Source organism: Maylandia zebra, linkage group LG23 (assembly GCF_041146795.1).
Source record: "Maylandia zebra isolate NMK-2024a linkage group LG23, Mzebra_GT3a, whole genome shotgun sequence".
NCBI classification, from domain to species: Eukaryota; Metazoa; Chordata; class Actinopteri; order Cichliformes; family Cichlidae; genus Maylandia; species Maylandia zebra.
The window spans coordinates 26,033,706-26,054,907 of NC_135188.1; the positions used below are offsets into that span (position 1 = coordinate 26,033,706).

Here is a 21,202-nt window from a genome sequence, read left to right on the forward strand (position 1 = left end):
GGCCGTCGTTATTACCGTGTTGTTTGGAAAAAAATACGGCACACTTAAAATCAATCCTTTGATTTTTCTGAAAATCGACAGTGCCCCTTATAATCCCGTGTGTGTGTGTGTGTATATATATATATATATATATATATATATATATATATATATATATATATTAGGGGTGCAACGATATTCGTATCGATATTGAACCGTTCGATACAGTGCTTTCGGTTCGGTACGCATATGTATCGAACAATACAAAATTTGTAATTTATTTTATCAACTTTCCTTCTGACGATGCTGTCTGTGTTGAGCGCTCAGTGAATCTGCGTTCGACTACTCCGCCTAGGCTGCACTGTCGAGCGCAGATCCACTGAGCGCTCAACACAGACAGCATAGTCAGAAGGAAGAGCGCAGGGCACCGCCCCCACCCTCATTCAGATCTGGCGTTTGGAATTATTTTGGTTTTCATGTGACGTATGACCCTGAAGGTAAGCGAGTCATGGACTAAAGTAAAACAGTATGTTGGATGTGCCGTGCAATGCTCAATTACATGGGTGGGAACTAGTGTGTTAGCGCAGTTAGCTCGTTAACGTGTTGGCTGTCTAGCCCCATGCACGGGGCGATCGGCGGTAGCTCGTTAACGGAGATTTGCCGTGTTGTGGCGTTAAGGTCATTTCAACGAGATTAACCTGAAAGCACTAGTGGGAACACAACGAATATGACTGCACATTTACGCCGACATCATCCTAGTGCAAAGACAAAAACAACAAGCATGCTACTAACTTTAGCCGAGTCATTTAGACAGCTGTTAGCACATGATTCTCCTTATGCTGCTGAGAATATAGCCCAGAAGAAGCGGATAGTATAGCTTTTATTTTGGAAAGAGCCATTTCTCTGTAATAAACTCTCTTTTCCAAAGATGAGTGATTCCTCAATCAGATACAGGGCTTGCAATATCGCTAGCCCGACGTCCCGGGGCTAGCGATTTTTTTCAGTCGGGCTACCAAAATCTATCTCTTCCCTGCCTGTCGGGCTATTGTAGGAAGGAAAAATATATGTCAATGCTTTTGCATTCTTTCAGAAATGTAGCTGGGTAATTATGTCATTGGCATCGGTGAGCCACTGTCAATATGTGACATATTGAAATCGCGTTTGAATTTGCGCTTGTTTTTTTGCTTTCACTTTGCAATCATGCGAACTGTGTATAGAGAGCGACAGCACTGATCTGTGAGTGATGATAATTTGTGCACCAATTCCTCTGACATCGTCTTATTAATCGTTAGCTTACTATGCAAACATGACAAGTGAAATCTCCTGCAGCAAGCTTAAACATGTGAGAGGTTGATCGCGCAGAGAATCGCTGAGCTTATGTGAGTGCATGTGTAAAAGCATTTCAGTTCTGCTGAGCCAAATAAGACAGGTCGGGGTGAAGAAGTGACAGCCAAAGAAAAGCTTACCACAAAACGGAGAAGTTATGACAAATCAGACTATAAGGCAAAAAGAAAGTGCAGCTTTATGGTTTCATGGACAAAATAATTTCTGTGGCTGCAATATGACGAGCTAAATAACCAGGGCTGCACATAAGTGGTCCGCAGGTGTGCATTCACTGTCAAAATAAAAAACACGCACAAGGGTTAGGGTTAAATTTAAAAACTGTACTTTTGAGTTAAAATATATATTTATAATTTTAATAAATGACAAATTAAAAAGGCATGAACATTTTATTTTGTATCGAAAAAATATCGAACCGTGACACCAAAGTATCGAACCGAACCGAACCGTGAATTTTGTGTATCGTTGCACCCCATATATATATATATATATATAAAATGTATAATATACATTGCAAACCCACAACAAAAGATACATTATTGTATTTATTGCCACCATAATCTATAAGATTATATCATAATTTAAAGGTAAGATTTATATTTTGCTTTATAAATCTATATGTGCTAAATAATTAGTATATAAATCTTTTAAATAAATATACTGGAATGAACCCCCTGCTCTCCTTTAGACTCATTCCTACAGGTATGTCTTCTAGGAAGAAAAATGGTGAACTGCTACAGTCAGCAGCAAACCAGAGCCAAGCACCACAAATATACACTGGAACCAGCTTTCCTCACCCTTGGTATGGGAGTATCCTTCAGCGGTCACCTTCCACTGGACCACGACACCCAGCAGGGTGAGGGCAGGCCACACTCCGAGGACCACCCATGTCATCCAGCACACAGGCTTTCCAGACTCTGCTTTAATCCGTTCATACATGTACAGCACAAGGGCAAAGAGCTCCACGAAGTAGTCCAAAGCCACCGTGATGACGGCTGCCCCGAACACCGCTGTAGACAGCGTTGTAAACAGACGCTGCCACTGCAGGGTGAGCACAGCAAACAGCATGCCCAGGCCAAGCAGCACGCCCAGGGGCACCCAGACAGAGCGCGGCGGGCTGTCAGAAAGCTCCTCCATGCCGACCAGGGTAGCCACGGCCACCAGCAGGCCAAGCAGCAGGCCCACCATGAAGAGGCCCACGCTCCGAACCAGCATGGTGACCAGGCCGCAGAGCGTCCCGATGCCCAGGCCAATGCCCACTGAGGCCTCCACGCTCAGCTGGGTGTCCAGCACGCGCTCCTTGTAGCAGAGCATAAAGATAACGACGGAGCCGAACATCAGGCCCGTAAGGAACATAACCGCCTTGAAGCAGCGATATCCTGAAAAAAAAAGAGCCAGAAACACATGACCTCAACAACAGGTCTTAAATAGAACAAAGAACAACTGCTGCTGCTGCATTAACATCACCTGTTCAACTCACCAAAGAAACAGTAAATGATGCCAAAGAGACAACACATCGAGCAGACAACGGAGGGAACCACTTTGTAATGCCCACGAGCGGCCTCGCAGCCGTCCATCCGATCAGGGCCCAGCTCCAGGTCAGGCTGTGCCAGCATCGTCTCCAGTGTGGTTGTCATCGTGAACAGGTAGTAGAGAAAAGGAAGGGGAAGGAGGACAAATTGAGGAGGAGAAAAGGTGATCAGGAGGGAGGTGAGGGGCAAGCGAGGTTATGGAGCACTGTCCAGGTCCATGGTTTTACCTGCGGATAGAGAAGAAGAAAAGGGATAAGGCAACAATATAAGAGTTGAAGTTAAGCACTGTAGAGCCCACCAAATGGAGGTCTGCACTAGCTGTGAAACCACCCTTAAAGGTTTTAAAACTGATATGATGCATAAATGCATTATTGAAAACAGTAATACAAACCCAAGAGGGTATGAAGATGCACAATATGCTGTGAAACTTAGCCAACACGTTTTTTTTAATGGTTGTTTTCCAGCGAGTCAGTCTCAAATAGTCTTATTTTTAACAGCGTGATTTCCCAGTCTGACATATAAGTTCCATTTCTAATAGGTGTTCAAAACCCACATTGTTCACCCGAATATCTACAACTCTGTGCTCTGTGTTGATGGCCGCTAATTCTGCATGACCCAAATCTTTCATCTGTTGGTTTACGCGTTTTGTTACCTGGAATTTTGAGTATCCTTACTTGACTTCAATCCATTTGATGTTTGTTCTGTTTCCTTTTACGACAGCCTTTTACAATCTGCTGTAGCAGGCTGCCAACTTAACTGAACAAGCTATATTTATTTATTCATGCAGCACTCTTCAGAGGCACCACAGTCTCTAAGACAGACAAAAATGTAAGCAAAGAACAGGACAGGAGATCCCTTCAGTTGAGCAAGTAACGCTGTGAGCTTGTGTTTGACAAATTTGTCATTAACCTACTTCTCTTGCAATTTCTAGTAGCTGTTTAAAGAAACTGGTTCACTGGCATGGCAAGAATTAAAAAAAGAAAAAAAAGGTGTGTGATATAAACACTCACCAGCTTCTTCACCGGGCAGACCTATTTAAATAGCTAATCAGCTTCCAGCTCAGATCATCTCAAACTCAAATGGCCTCCACAGACACTAGATCTCAGTCCAAGACAGGATTTTAGGATGTGGGGGAGAGGGAGATTATCATCTTGAATGAGCACCAACTATATGATGCCATCATTTCAACATGGAGCAAAATCTCTGAGCAATGGTTCCAGCACCTTGTTGAATCCATCCGATGAAGAATTAGAGAATCTCTGAAGATAAAAGGGAGTCCAAACCCAGAACTACTGATGTTTTCTGCCCAAACTACTTGAATTGACTGAGCTGATACAATATACATGTGCTGCAAGCAGGCTGGATCTAAGCATTCTTATCCATTCAAGCGACCTCAGCTCTGCCTGTACAACCTCTATAAGCATCCTCATACATTATCGGTTTATATTTGTTTATCTGTAACAATGCAGTGATTCATTGCGTTTCATTAAGTGATCAATCTTCCCAAAGGCTTCACCAGCCACTGCTTTGTTTACTTTCCTCGTCTGCATTCCAGTGCAGGCCTCTGTTTGAAGCTCAGGTAAATAAATTCGCCTTGCCTTTGTCCTTCTTCGCGCCCGTCCTCGTTTGTTCTTTATTGTTTTCCTCTGCGTCTGACTGTGCACACCTGTCAGCAACCACCAGCCTCGACTTCCTTCTAAATCACTCTCACCTCGTCTTTCACCTCATTTCCTGCTGCCTCCATTATTCAAATCTCTGTCTGTCCTTGCCTGCTCCCTCCACGTCCCGTCTAACCTTTCATTCATGTGTTTTAGTCAATATAACTCTCACGCTAATAAAATGCTTCATAGTAGTGTTGCTAATCTAAAAGCATGCACCTATGCACAAGTCACAAACTATTTAATTCACAATACACATACAGCTGCTGTAAAAGGATGTACACATCCGTTAAACAAATCCCCTCCTCTTTCACCTCCTTCCCACGCCTCCTCTCTCCTCCGGCTGTTTTCGTCCTCTCCATCTCAGGGCAAGTTCAGTCCGGTTGTGGAAGGTTTCTGGGTCAGAGGTGCTTATGTAACTCCTGTCTGGGGAACTTTACTCTCCTATTCATGAGCTCTCCTCTCCTTTTCCTCTTGCCTGCTTTGTTTCCCTTCTCGCCTTCAGTACCTCTAGCTCCCGTCCGCTCCCTCTCGATCACCTGGTTTGGGTGCCACTCCTTTTCCCAGCCTTCCCCCACTTGCGTCATTCACTTTCCTCCCTCAGGATTTGATTAATTACCTCCCTGAGGTTATGAAGGGGTTGATAAAAAAATAAAAATAAAAAAAACATAACTGGAAGTGAAAACTGCTTTGGCATGTTTGACAAAGTGCTCAAGACTGGAGCCAAGTACTAAAACATTATTATCTCTGGCTCCTGTTGCTCTGCATTTGACCTTTGATCTCTCTCCTCGAACGGCAAAGTAATTTTGTAAAGTGTCAGAACTTTTCTGCATAACGTGGAAGCACTTTCACATTTAAGGAAATTAACTCTTGTCCTAAAAGTTTTTGCTGCAGTGCTTGGATTAGAATAAAGTTAACAAGTACAAAAAGTACAACGTATTTACAATGCAAGATGGGGAAATTACCATGAAACTGAACAAGTTACTTCAAAGTACTCACATTATAATTTATGTTCCCATTCTTGTAAAATACAAGAAGTTGTGCAATACCTAAATTTAATTACACAGGTTGTTGATCAATGGTCATGACAATTTGCATATTAATGATCAAGGAACTGACCTCACAGCCCATTGTTCATTCAGTGGGCAAGGTTTAGTTATTGTGCAAATGTACTGTTTCTGAGGTCGGAGAAACCTGCAGTCAGCTGAGACTGAAGAAGTCACTTGGATGAGTGATGAAACGTTTCTCCCACTGAAAACGTTACGTCCAAATGAACAGAATCAACTTTTGGGGTTAATTACACAGTACTTTAATATATTTACAGTATAATTATTTCTTCGTTTCTTGTCAAATAAAACTGGATTTGTTATCATCATAATTTAGTGCGAGTCACCTACACAATATTTGTATGTAAATACAATTACATTGTGATTTTAAAATAAAGTTGAATTCTATTGAATTACAAGAAAATTATACCCTTAGCCTAATTATATAGTGTCACCTACAATTATTAATTATATACTACAGTATACCCCCGTGAAGTCGCGGTTCAAAGTTCACTGCCTCAGTCTCTTGTGGATTGTTCTTGTTTGTAGAAACGCTCGCAAATTTGCAGAAACCGCAAATATCCTCCATAAATTTTTTATGGCAATATCTATTTTTCCATGCATTTTAATGCTAAATTGAGAATTAATTTACTAAATAAATAATACATTTAAATCAAGTAAATTCGGTTAAATGTTCTGTTCTGTCAAAAACACAGCTTGGAAAAAATGCCTTTGAGAGGCGGTAGGTTTCAAAGTAGCCTATCCTATTGCATCAGATGCAGTCCACCATTCCCACATCATAAAAGTTTACCGCGTGTAGCTATCTTGAGTGTTTCGCTTTATGTTTTCATGTTTTTTATATGCATTTAAAGCCCTGAGATGCCACATATTTAGGGTTTAAACTATAACAATAGTTCACTTTGGGATTTTTTACTCTTTGCTTTATTAAGATGTTTTATGTTTGAGATTTGGTTCTTCTAATGTTGTTGAGTTTAAGGTTTCCCCAGTTATGTCTGCATTTGCTTTCCCTCTGTGTGTCTTGCTCCCCCTCCCTCTGTGTCTTGTCTTAGCCGTGTGTTAGTTGTTTCCATGTTTTCCTCCTTGTGTCTCATCCTTGGCTCCCCTGTCTGTCATGTGCATCCATGTGTGTTCTCACCAGCCCGTGACGTCTCTCGTCCTCTCTGTGTCGCTTGCTATCACCCCAGTTTCTCCCCAGGTCCCAGTGTCAAGCCCATGTGTCTTAGTCTGCGTCTGAGTGTGTTTCCTGTTTTATTTTGACAGTCTCTCATCTCATCGGTTCAGTGTGTTCAGTTTCGCTTCACCTGTAATATCAATTCTATTTTCCCCATGTTCACAATTGCATGTGTTCAGTATCTTAGTTTTCCCAGTTTAATTCTAGGCTACGTCCATACGTACCCGGGTATTTTTGAAAATGCAGGTTTTTCTATGCGTTTGCGCTTTTCGTCCACACGTAAACGGCGTTTTCGATCACTGAAAAATGAGATTTTTAAAAACTCCTGCCAGGGTGAATATTTTCAAAAACTCAGTTTTTGCGTTTACGCGTGGACGAGGTAAACGGAGAAAACGCAGTGTCAAAGGTGTGCGCATTTTTTGACGTCACACTGTGCGCCACGTTACTGTTTCGGTGAAATGAATTTCTACAATGGCGAACTTAGACAAAATACTGTTAATTTTACTCTCTGCAGTGTTTAAATGCTTACATATACACACACAGTTACTGTCCCTCCACACATGCGACTCAGTTCTGCTTCTATGCGCCATCTTTGTTTACGCTTTCCCACCCAGACTTATTGACTTCTGATTGGCCAACATTTCTACACGGATAGTAATATAGCGCCACCTGCTGCTTTGGCATGTTCCTAGCAGCGTTTTCCTTCGTTTTTGGCTTTTATGTGTGGACGGGATTTTTTTTTCTAAACGAAAACGGAAAATCTTCGTTTTCAAAAATACCCGTGTACGTGTGGACGTAGCCCTAGTCAGTTTCCTCTGAGTTGCCTTCTGTTTTTCATTCTTCTTCGGCCTCAAATAAACTGCAAATTTTTCTTTAAGAATCCGGTTTGACTTCCTGCTTCTGCTTTGGTGTGCTCACTATTCCGAACTCCACTCCAATTTATAGGAACACATACATAAAAACCAACAACCAGAACTCCTCCTAGTCCATCACATTGCAGTGCTTTAAGTGATTCTGCCTTCAAACGCTGAGCAGGTAAACATGCTGTCCTACTCACTTTCCCGCAGGGAAGGTGTTTTAAAAAAAAAAATGATAAAAGAAAAGGAATGGAAAGGCTGGACAAACACAGTCCACAACGCTCTCTCACCGAGCAGCTCACAGCAAAAAGCTGTAAATTAGGAGGCAGAAAAGGACAAAAAGCAAATTAGAAGAAGTAAAAAAAAACATGAGAACTGTTCCCACCTGACCACCTTATAGTCACCTGATTTTTTTATGCACATTAACTTTAGTAGGGGAGACCGGGGATAGTTGTAACGTGGATCAGTTGTAACACTTCCAATTTCTCCAATCAGGGCTAAGTTTCAAATGATGTGACTCATCCTGTGCATGCCCAATTCAGTTCTGCTATCAAATGTGAAAAATCAGCACATTTTGTCAAAAACAGACAATTTAACACCAAAAAAAGTCTTTTGTATGCCAAAAAGTAAGTTTTTCTACTTTATTTCAATTTCTAATAGCGTTATTTGCTTTGCAGTTAAACTCATCTTACTTAAATTATGTTATTTGTATGTCTATGGGGATATATTCTGTGTAGATCTTTAGTGCTAATGTTTTAGCCGTTGGCTGTAATGTTAGCTAGTTCATGGCTATAGGAGTCTGGGTCAGTTGTAACAGCAACAGTCTGGGTTAGTTGTAACAATAATGCAGATGTTACAACTTACCACACTATTACTTTAACTTATATTAAACAAGTTGGGGCAATGACATCAGCAAAGAGAGGTTCACTGGTCACATTTGTATATGCGGTTAATGCCATTGGCAACACAATTCCTCCACTGTTTGTGTTCCCACACATACATTATGCAGACCTCTGTGTCACAGATGGACCAGTAGGAAGTACTGGTAGTGGAAATAAATCAGGATGGGTGCAAGAAACAGATTTCCTCATCTTTCTGAAGCACTTTGCAAACCACACCAAGGTAAGCCATGATAAAAAGTAATGGAATTGCGATGCTGGTGAACAACTACATTTTTTCAGCTTCATTGTTATGTTCAAAATTGGTGCAAGAGTTGTAGGTTATAATGCCCACTGAGCCAATGAGGCCAAACTCAAGGAAGACCAACCAAAATTAATGAAATATTCAGTTGCAGAAAATTCCATAATTTGTCTTTTTTGGGGGGGTTGGAATATGTTCAAAAGCTAGATTTCTGCATTCTGTCACACACACACAAAGCTACATAAATGGATGTAAGTGCATTCATGTGTTGAATAAACAAAGATTACATGTTAATATTTTGTTAGTACCCTTATTTCATTGTGTTACATTTCACCCCAGGATATGTTACAACTAACCCAGACTATGGGGTTAATTGTAACATTTCACTCTTTGTGTTTGAGGCCATACCATGCAATGGGTAATTGTGCTGCAGAGAAAATAGCTGCACTATTTAATAGCAGAGACATGTAAATACTTTGCATTACATTTTGAATCCACTACCTTAAAAGAGCTTCAATTTACAGACAGAAATGTCAAAAATGTTACAACTATCCCCGGTCTCCCCTACATTTAATGAAGCCATGCAAACTTTAACCTTCATACTATCAATATATTCAGACTTACTTCTTTCCTATCATTCTCAAGTCCTTATACCTTCATACGAAATTATCAGGGCAACCGCATCATCAATTTTACATCCAGTCCAAGCATCAAAACCTAAAGCCAAAATCTCATAAACTCTCAGAGCTCTTCATGTGGGAGAGGAGGCCATATCTGCCCCCCAGGCTGACCGTCTTTTCTCTCTCATTACTCACTAATATGAAAATATCGTATCAATTTTCAAAGCACAGTCTAAGGCCAGCAAACTGAGTAGCACTGCCTCATGACAGCATTAAACCCTTAATTTTATAGCAGGCATAATAATGACAGTATGTTTTCAGGTTAATGAATGATAGATGGCTAAATAAACAAGTTCAGCCTTGCTAAAAGCGAATGCTGTTTTATTTTTGTTTTTTTGGGGGGGATTCCAGATGGGCATTTGCATTTTAATAGAACCGTAATGAAGCAGTTGCAAGGAAGAAGATGATGAATAAATGTGCAGTACAGTCCCACAAAAAAAGGGGGGAAAAAAAGGATTTCAGGCACTCATACACGCTCACGCACACACACTCCCTATGATTTTATTTTATCCCCTATTCATCCAAGCATGTCATATTAATAATAATCTTTTGGCAGAGGATTAGGGGGTCATTGCCCAGTGACCCTGCAGCCTGTGTGTGTGTGTGTGTGTGTGTGTGTGTGTGTGTGTGTGTGTGTGTGTGTGTGTGGAAACAGATAAAGAAAATGTTTCTTTTTTTTTTTTTAATGTGCATCATTAAATGTGATCCTCCTCTAGGAAATGGAAGAAACAAAAGGCACAACAGACCACAGACAGAGGAATTCTTCTGCTTTTGCGGGATTCAACAAAAACAACAACAACCACACCGTTCTCCTCCTCCCACCCTGCTTCCTGTGTGTCGCTATGACAACGGTGGGATGCTGACAGACAGCCGACACGGGTCCTGGTCCGAAGCCTGACCAATAGAAGAGCAGCTTAAACTGCCATAGCAACAGCAAGAGAGCCAATCAATGGCCTAGTCTATTCCCCCGAATGTGTTGCTACACATTAGTGTGTGTGTGTGTCTCCTTGTTGTGAGGATATAAATCCATTCATGCAACTACTATGAGGATTGGACTTCTGTGCTCATAATGTAAATAATTAATAGCTCTCTTAATGAGATCTGAGTATAATCTGAGTATTCGGGATATAAGTGTGCATCAGTGTAACATCCTCTGAATTATAAATAATTATAAATACAATACTCCAGGATGAGCAGCCTCAGTGAACCCAAATGGATTTTTTTGTGTTTTGTCTGTGAAAAATACACAGACAGGTGAAATTGTAGGATTAAAAATGGATGCATCTCGCCAATCTTCAGATATTAGTTTACTTGGGCCCTTGGTGGACAACACAGCCTCAGTTGCCTCAGTTAAAGTCAGAGTTCATGATTTGGGTGCCAAAAAAAATAATGTAAAATAATAATAATAATAATAATTTATCAACAGTAAGAAGGAGACTGGGCAAAAGTGTCCTCCATGGGAGAGTTCAACGCTGTTGTTTCTGTCTTGGATGCAGGTTGCCCTCGTGCTCCTTTCCTTTCATGCAATGAAAGTAAAGGTGAGCCATCTCAGTAGGACATTACATTACCGTGTTACCAAAAAATGTAATGTGATTACACTAATATGTTACTCTGGAACACGTCACATCTAACACTGGTGCTAGGTGAAGAGTGAAGTGCTTTATAAACTCCAATGTATTTACCTTGGCCTAAAGTAGGAGAGGGTAGGAACAGCAGACTAACCTTAAACTTCATCGTGTAGTTTTGGTTAGTTGCATGAGTTACCCGGCATAACAAACATATTTTTAGATAATAAATGTGACTTACATGTAGTCAAAATCAAAACCTGAAAGAAAACTGCCGTTTCTTAAGATTAAAAAAAAATGAAAATTGTGAAATTTAGAGAGATCTAACAGTTACTGGGAGTAACAAATGTGCAAACGTTGGCGCTCGTATCCACTTTTAGAAAGACTGTTTCAGTTATCTGCTGCACTAAATATGCGCATAGGTGATGCCTACAGTCTCATAGTTCGTGATGTTTTCAAACCTAGATTTTTCTGGGTATGTGATGTGAGTGTGCATGGTTTTTTTTGTTTTGTTTTTTAAACATAAGTAAAAATAATTATATAACACCCTCCACACTGCACCGGTCCCCGTGCTTCTCCATTGTTTTTTAAATGCGGCTCAAGTAGGGCTGATGTTATTCTCTCGCTCTCTGAAGCCTGATGTGAATTCACTGTTCAGTGAATTCACACTGAACATATGGCCTGCTCAGGCCCTACTCGTCTGCATTTAATGAAAAACTTCTGTAACCTTTTGTTGCGCAGCGAGCGGGTCGATCCATTAGCCGTGTTAGGAGGACAAAAAGAAACACGTAAAAGTCCCCAAACAGAGAAATCAATCCCTGCTTTAAACAAGCTGGGTTTTTTTTTTTTTTTTAAAAACAACCAAACAAAAAAAATAACAAAGCTGTTTGTTAATCAGTGAGTTAGAGGCTCGATTCGTTCCCTACGCTGACATCATCAGTCTGAACTCGAAGCCTCCTCATGAATAAAGAAACCATGGCTATTAATAAACAGCCTGGCTGAGAAATGCTTGCTGCAAGCACTTATGCTACAGCTCAGCTTCTTTTCTTTCTACATTTAAAAGAAAGAAAAAAAAAGATTCTGGGTCATTACCTGCCGCTTTTCCTGCAAGAATAATGTGACCAAACTGATGTTTTTCAGTGTTTTAGACACGGCACACTGACCGTTTCACAGCAGGCTTATGCAAAAGCCATCAGGTGAAATTCTATAAAGCGCGAGACATCGTTTTGGTCTTGGTGGAGGATGAATGCTTCTGGGTGCGCATACAGTCAGGTCTCAAGTATTTGGACGATGACACGTGTTTATAGTTTTACTTCTGATCACCACCACAGAGGATTTTAAACCAGACGATCAAGAACGATTGCTGGGACAGTTTCACTGCACTGAGAGCTCCTTAAATGAAAATAACTAAAAGGTAGCCATGATCTGCAAATATCTGAGCTTTGTTTGAGAGAATTATATTAATAACTACAAGTTTCTTCCCAGCACTTGGTACTGAGACTGAAACTCAAAAACTGGTTGTTTGTTGGTAACGCGCCTCCAAACTGTTTGCTGTAGAAAATAGGCCTGTACTACAAAGCAGGACTTTGGCTTATCCAGGTAAGTACAAGGTTAACTCTGGGCTTTCTGTACTACAAAGGTGCATCACTTCTCACTGCTGTACAAAGCCATGGTAATCTAACCTGCTCCTGAGCAGATCATGCTTGAGATTAGAGATCAGCAGGTATAAAATCACCACCTACTGACCAATCAGCTCTCTGGAAAATAATGGCACCATTCCTGAAAGGTCCCTCAGACTCCTGTGTTTGGATACTAGGAGGGTTTAAAGTTTTCGTCTTTCCTGGTCTCTCTGTTGCACCATCCTTTTTCCCTGCTGCTACTCCTTTGCTCATCTTTCTAACTGCTAGCTTAATTTCCTTCATGCTATTAACTTAAGAAGGGACGTTCTGTGTACTGTAGCCAATTGAGCTGCTAGCCTAGTCTCTTTCACATTTCTGGTGCTTTGTCTATTTTGTTTAAGTTTGTTTAGAATGAAGGTTAGCAACTTCAAACTCAGGTGTGGCATCCTCTTTATATGTTGCAGTTATCAAGATTATCTATTGCCTGTTTAGGTAACTTCCTTGACCTCACCAATCCTTTAATATCCCAGCTGGAGAAGAAGAGTCAGATGAAGAGTCAAAGCTTTATTACCAATGCGCATTGAGAGATCTCATTACATGCAGCTACAGCAAGCATCAGGTGGCTCTATGTCAGCCTATGTTTGAAGGACATTGCAGCTGAGAATAAAGAATCAAAACTAAAACTGTCTTTTAAACATTAATTTAATTACATACTGAATTATAGACCATCAGACTCTCTCTAGTCTTAATGATGGAACTGTGATATTGATCGTCTGTCAACTCACGCAGATGGCAATTATTCCGGATTTCTTTCCTGACTACAAATCGGGTAAACTTTATTAACATAGCAACTCTTTCAGTCCTACTGAAAAAGCTCACACTTTTAATAATGCATTACTCTACAGACCTTTTCCTCTCACACACAGGGCAGTGTTGCTTTCAGTCTATATAGCATGTTCAACATTTTTATATATTTTTCTCACATTATAATTTCACCTTCTTTTTCAGTTTAAAAAAAAAGGGGGGGGGGGGGGGGGGGGGTTGGTGAGGATCCTAAATGCAGGACGCAAAGGCAGAGTTCAAAAGCAACCACTAAAAGTTCACACATGAATACAAATCAGAGGAAAAACAGAGTCCAATATATCAAGAAACAAAATCCAGGCAGCACAGGAAAAATGGCTATGATGTAACAAGGAGCAACAAGAGACCGAGGAAATGCATATACAGCGAGACACGCAAGGCAATCAGGGGGAAGTGGAAACACCTGGGGAACCAGACACAGCTGAAGAAATCAAAGACACAGGAAGTAAAGCTCAAAGCAAGGACTCAAAAAAATAAGACAGAGAGACTCCTAACACAGAGGCCTCGACATAAGCGCAAGATACGAGAAGACACCAGGGAGGCTAGGCCAAACCAAAGAATCAAATATTAATAACCAATTTACCATCCAGAATACCACGTAACAAGATCACCAGCTGAGGATCTTAAAGAGTAACAAGGAAACTCAAAGTAAAATTCAGAAAACTTCAAACATAACAAGACCCACAGACAGTAAAAGCGGCACGCCGAGATTAGATGCTACCGCACCAACGGGAGAAACGTCGCGCGCCTGGTCGGACCTGTTGTTATTGATGCCTGCTCTGTTCTGTGAGGGGATGTCCTGCGACAGAGCCTTCACAAATATAAACGTCTGCAGATGGAAATAAAAATGCTCTTGATTGGAACATTTAAGCAGGAGATGTTATTTATGACGCCAAAACCTCAACCTCAGATCCAGTTAGCAGGCTGCACGCTATTGTGACACTGACTAAAGTTAAACTAGCCTAACCTGGATTCACTGACCTAAGTTCAGCTGTTTACAGATTTTTATTTTCTTTTATTTTTAAAGGGAGTCTGTTGTCAGAAGATTAAAGAGGAGGAGACGGGATTCATGCTGTACTCATGCATCTTAATGAACTCTGAGACAGAAAAGTCTGCAGGGATGAACCTTAAGAAGAAATAAAGCTTTTTAGCTTTTAGCCGATTGATTCATTAGAACCATTTGGTTGTAAGTGGGGGGAAAAAAACATCCAGTACTTTGTCTGACATTGAAGGATTTCAAAGAATCTAACACACTTGACATTGATTTTATGTGATTTTCTGTCTTCCTCGCCTCATTTTCCTGTCGGTTTTCTCTCACTACCTCAGTACACAGAGGGTTGTGTAGGTTTCATAACTCTGACTCATAAAATCTGCTCATGTTGTGCTGATTTAAAAATACTTCTGTTGTTTTCCCACCTCTGACTATCTGTGCCCGCTTCATTGTTACTGGTTCATACCTGGATGTCAGCAGCGCGTTCACGTACGTGTGTTTGTTTGCACTCATTGACACACTCGGCTTTGTTAATCCCCTCGGGCGAGGTCTCCAAGCCTGTCAGAAGGCTGGGCTTCACCCAATAAGAAACCAGAAACCCAGATGACCTCAGCAGTGCCTGCTTAGCCATATGTTTACAGCGTGCAGCTATAGTGGCCTTACTGCATTAATCCAGTGTTTTAAAGAGCTGGACTGCTGGAGTGAGAGATCACTATGCTTTCAGTGACAGTGAGATACAGATAAGTCCTGATAATGAGGCTTTTTCTTTTAAATCTCACATTATTAGCTGCGGTTTTCAGCTGGATGAACTAAGTATTTATTTGTTTATTTTAAACAGAAACTCACTTCATCACTTGATCCAGACTAGAAAGACTTAAGGGCCTAAAGTTTAATATATTAATGTTATCATTAAAAATTAGATGTTTTATTTTTTACTGAGGCTTCACACGTGACGTCATGATAACAAATTATTTTGGTTGCCTGTAGTTTTCATGTTTGTCTGCAAATACTCACTAACTACTAGCCAAGTGGTGGCAAAACTCATTATAGTGCAATGAAAACTGAAAATGGAGATGGTTCACCTCCAAAATAAAAGTTGTGCCCCCGCACTGCGAGTTTCAAAAGGCGCAACTTTTATTCTGAAGGTGAACCGTCTCAATTTCCAGTTTGTTTTTCACAGTTTCACTACAGCTCAGAAAGTAGCTGGGCAGTATTTACAGTTAAGTCCACCACTTCTAGTCAAACTACAGCTACAAAATTATGCTAGCAACCAATGGAGTCGCCCTACAACTGCCATCAAGGCCCTAGAGTCTGGTCTGTAACCATCACTTCATCACCATGACCTCGCCTGATTCTATAGTGTCACATTAATTCAGTTCAATTCAGTTAAGTTCTACTTAAATAGCACCAAATCATAGCAACAGTCGCCTCAATAATACAGAGAAAACCGAAACTATAAGACAACCCTCTTATGGGGCAAGCACTTGGCAAGAGTGGGAAAGAAAAACTCCGTTTAAAAAGGAAGAAACCTCCTGTACAACCAGGCTCAGGGTAGGGAGGCCATCTGCTACGACTGGTTGGAGGGCAGAGAGACAGGAGGAAAAGACACGCTGTGGAAGGCAGTCAGAGATGATTAATAGCTAATGATTAACCGCAGATTGGTGTATAAACACTAAGTTAACATCATGTTTTCATCATCACCCTCTATGCACTTCCCGTGATTTGCTGCTAGAGGTCAGCATGTGGCTCAAACTATGTTTTGTTTTGTTTTTTTAATCCATTTACTAATATGGTTTGACTATGATCCATAATTAGCAGCTGGAGAACATGAGATTTAACTGAGCTTATCGTTGCTTCCCTCGTGATCAGAGTCAGGGCTTTTCAGAGCAGACAGTTTAGTGCCCAGGGGGAGAGGGTCTGATATTTTCAACTTTAAAGTTTCTTAAAGAGATTTTCACTCGATATCCGAGAGTGTTCTGGCTCGCCGTGGGAGAAAAATGCAGAGTATTCAAGTTCTTCTAGGGACTAAATAAGTCCTTGAAATCTTGGAGAATCCAGATGGGGATGTTTTGGAAGTCATCTTTGTCCACAAGTATTTTTCCTGTGTGAAGTTGTAAAGACTAATCTCACTTCCCTGGTTTCATTTCAGTTGGAAATTACAACTAAAAGCAGCTCAAAGTGGTCTGTGCAACAAGACTAAAACGTCTAAAACAAAGATTTCATGTGTTTTTAACAACGTGCTTTAGTAGGAGAGGACGTTTAGAGGGTGTAAATGTCTACAAGCTCAAACAGCCGAGGTCAAACATCTAGCTTCTGTGATTTGTTTCTCAAACTTATGTCTAGAAATAGAAAGTTTCAAATGAATGTTGCAAATTTTCCACTAATTTGGTGCAAAGTGGCATCAGCAGAAGAAAATGGCCTCGACATGCAAACCTTAAATGACTCCACTACATACAAATCGAATGCTTTCTTACCGCTTTATGACACAGTAAAAATCAAAGAAAAGGAACTTTTTTGTCATGTTTTCCTTCGCATTTAAGATTTTCCAATTTTCCTCCACTACTCAGATTGATCTTTAACTCCACGGGTTCATGATGACATGAGATCCTTTATTCTTTTAAATATTTTAACCTTAAATATCTGGATATGAGGGAGAGAAAATTGGAATATTTTGGTGATTAGGGTCACAATAAAGGGAAATATTTACAGAGAATATCCTGGAAGATTTTGAATAACAGCAGTGTTATGTACCCATGAGACTACTGTACCTACTGGACTTGAAAATTTTCATTGTAATTCACACTCAGGTGCTCTAATGTGGCTCCAGACAAGCTAAAGAAGCTAAAAATCATTGATTCTCTGGGATAACTCTAGTGAGATGTCGCTTACAGCACGAAGACTTTCCACTGTGAACATACGGCTGCGTTAAAGTGCGACAGCAATTTTCGCACTTGAGGAACTTTACACACAAACTGCGAAAAATGACAAAATAAAAAATCTGAGTTGTTGCTGTGTCACCCAACAGCTTCCACCAACACAAAAATGACAACACACAACGTGACCGCCTGTGTCACGGTCGTGACTGACGCCAAAGCTTCAGCAATGGTGAGAAATATCACAACAACTGTTCATAGATCTGCTGCACCGGCTGGGCTTAAAATACCACGATCCAACTTCCTGTTAGCAGGAAATGAACACACTAATGTCCAAGACAAAAGATGTTAATGTTAAAGAGAAAAGATGTTAATGTTAAAGAGAAAAGATGGTTTCTATAGCCACCATTAACCATCGACATCATAGTTTCAATAAAAGTGTGCCAGCTGTGACGTAAAGGGATGGACACAGGTGTTAATGCTCTGGATGTTTGATCCATTTCCAGATTATTCAGTGAAGAAACCTTCAAAAAGGTAAATTTTGAAGTGTCATATCACCATGTGCGGTCAGTATCTGCTCAAAATAAGTTATAGCTTATGAAATGTCTCATTTTTACCTACATTTTAACACCAGGATCCTCATCAACCCATGGTTCCTTCTGGATCAAAAAACAATTGTCTATTACAGTCAGAATGTAGCTTACGGCTGTAAAAATGGAGAAACAACATTGGTATTTCACATGTTCTATTCAACAGTTGGGACCCAAGATTTTCGACCCACCACTCTCTACCTCAATGCCTTCAACTCTGAAAATATTTATAATATCAAGTGAAGTCATGTCCTCAACTTTTTGTTTCAGTGGGTGTTTGTGTTTGTTGGTGAAGAGGGCTCCGAGAAGAGTGAGGAACCATGTGCAGAAACAGACTGAACAAGTGGAATTGCATAACACTGAATAACTAATAAAATATAATGTTTAAAGACAGTTTAAAACCCTCTAAAAGTCCACAAAATAGTTTACAGAAGTTGAAGAAATTACTTTAAAGACGTCCATGTGTTGTGTGGGTGAGATATCAACTCATGTTGAACTAGATATAAGCTGTACCTTCATGCAGTATCAATTGCTACCACAAGATGGTGCAGTAAAGTTTTTCTAACCCATATTAACCCGGGCACTACAAATAATAATAATAATAATAATAATAATAATAAAGAAAACACTGAACCTGGAGGTGAACATTTAAATTTATAGAGGGAAATTACAAAAAGTATAGAAAACTATAAATATTGTTTGAAAAACATGGATTTTTGTGGTAGCAATTTATTATGAATGCAACATCAAAATGTGATTGTTTTTGTCACATTTCAGACTTGAAAAGATTTATCACCTCTAGTTATTAATCAACAATTGACTTGGATAAGAGATTTTAAAGGTCTTGGATGTGGTGATTTGTTTAAGGTCTGAAAGGAAAACACTAAAATGGGAGAGTGAAAACAAAAAGAAAGGAGAAAGAGTATAAAAGGGGGGAAGAAAAAAAACACAGCCGTTGCCTTCCCACCATGCTGTGTTACATAAGAGCTTCATAATGTATTACTCACTGCACTCCAACTCGTTTTAAGATCTCTTTGCATTGGTAACCATTCCTATGATTCAAAACAAGAAAACACACACACACACGTACACACACACACACACACACACACACGTACATACACATGTACATACATATATATATGTATGTACGTGTGTGTGTGTGTGTGTCTTTTCTCCTTCATATTGCTTACCCTGTTTCCTGTTTCTTTTTTAGTCTATTTATATATTCATTCATAAATTTTGTTAGTTTTTTAATATTTAAAATATGGAAGACCAAAACAGATAAACTCAGACATAAAGAAATAAAGGACTCCATAGAATTTTATATATCATGAAATACACCAAAACTGATATTAAAAATGTATATATTATAGGCATGAATCTGTTTCTAGTATTTTCTATTTATATTTCTCCTGTATTAATTTTCCTTTTTATTTAGTTTTCAGTTTATTTAGTTTAGTTAGTTACTCAGTGGTGGACCAAAACACCCAACATTTTACACTCTCAGCCTTTTGTAATAAGCACATCATCACATGACAACAGAAATTAAAGCACTGTTCATATTCAATACATCCCAAGTTTAACAACATCACTGACCTGAGGAAAATTGTCCCATCTCACGCTCTCTAGAAAACTTCTCTTCCCTCTTCGTCTGAATGCCGGTGGTTTATTGAGAAAATGAGCCTATGAAGCAGACAGACCTCTCTCTGTCTCTCGGTGTTATTCATCAGCCATCCAAGGTAACAGGCTGATGGGTGAGCTGCCAAGAACAGGCCTGTTCATGATGAGCTCAGAACGAGCTGCCAGCTTCCCGCCGCTCACAGCGGAGGACCGAGTGTGTCACCGGTTTACATGTCAGCTTCCGGGAGAGACAGAAGAGACGGAAAAGAGAGGGCGCCACTGTCAATCGTCCCACTGATAACCTAGCACTGCAGCTGCCATCCCTCTGCACATGTTAATCAATACCGGCTGGGGTTTGCTGTGGAAATGTGACCGTGCGCAGAGGAGGATGTGGCCAGTGGCAGCAGAATCATGGGGATCACAGACATACACATGGGTGACAGGCAGGTCAGATTATTAGGACCAAACAGTGCCAAGAGCAGCAGGGTGGCAAAACTCTACTTTCCAAGGGATGCCAGTCATTCCTGAGAAAAAAGCTGGAATACTAAACATTTTAAAAAAAACAAAAAACGAGAAAAATCTAAATTAAGTTTTAATCTGGGCTATCCCAAAATAGACAACATGGACAGGACTTATAACAACATTTTACTGTAACTCTCATAACTGTAAATACTGCTCATGGGAACCAATCTTACTTTTTGAGCATTCAATTTAAGATTGAAATGTTCTCAGGATGTAGTCTAACTCCATCTTCTACTCCAAAAGATCAAACCTAAAGAAGACAGGCCTAGATTAATTTCACCATGATAATAGTTCACCATAAGCTAACTGGCAAACTCTATTTACCAGTTACTCAACCTCTTTAAGCTTTTACTTGAGCCAGCATTCATGCCAGCATTTCAATGAGAGAATAGAAGCTAGCAAGCTAGGATAAACATCTTTTTTTAAAAAGATATGTTAGATAGCTTACACCAAGAATGAATGCGCTAGTTAGCCTAGCAAGCTAACATTAGAGCCGATTACCACCACTTTTAATTTTTGTTTCACCCGTTGTCATAAAGTCACTTTAACCCAGTTGAATAGATCAAGTGTCAGGTTCACAATATATCAATGTGTGCTCGACATACACTTATCCAATTTAAGATAGTTCATCGGGGGCATTGGTCCAGGGATAGACTGGCACACAAATCAAATCAAATCACTTTTATTGTCACATCACATGTGCAGGTACATTGGTACAGCACATGTGAGTGAAATTCTTGTGTGCGAGCTTCACAAGCAACAGAGTTGTGCAAAATACAATAATGTAAACAAGCAAAATACAAGAATGGCTACATCTGAAACTAATAAATATATGTACAATATATAATAGTATATGCATATATAATAGTATACATATACCCAGGGGTGGACCCAGCCTGTATAAGGTGTGGGGGTGCTCCTGGTACATTGTTTCATATGTACTGGTCCTGCCCTTCTCTGTACACCTTTTGGAAATCTCTTTACCATACCATGTCTGAAGTCCTGCGAACATTAAACTTTTCATTACTGCTGGCCAGGCGAGCTATACTGCTGAAGTGGAAAGACTCTCTTCCCCCCCTCCTCCCTCACACACACAATGGCTAAAAGATATAATGTCTTGTATGGATTTAGAA

The 21,202-nt window shown here is 40.1% G+C and overlaps 1 protein-coding gene across 3 annotated transcripts in view; it reads right to left on the reverse strand.

The window, feature by feature from the left end:
* tmem198ab (transmembrane protein 198ab) overlaps window positions 1-21,202 on the reverse strand; it is a 40,224-nt gene that overhangs the window by 4,839 nt on the left and 14,183 nt on the right. For 2 of the 3 annotated variants that reach the window (XM_004563296.6, XM_024799211.2), the window contains 2 exons: window positions 2,801-3,079; window positions 2,118-2,699 (listed from right to left, as the gene is read on the reverse strand). In XM_004563296.6, the coding sequence (XP_004563353.1) occupies window positions 2,118-2,699; window positions 2,801-2,957 (739 nt within the window). In that variant the 5' untranslated portion in view covers window positions 2,958-3,079. Of the gene's footprint in view, window positions 1-2,117; window positions 2,700-2,800; window positions 3,080-19,523; window positions 19,782-21,202 lie in introns of those variants that run through there. The other variant, XM_004563297.6, reaches the window with a different exon arrangement.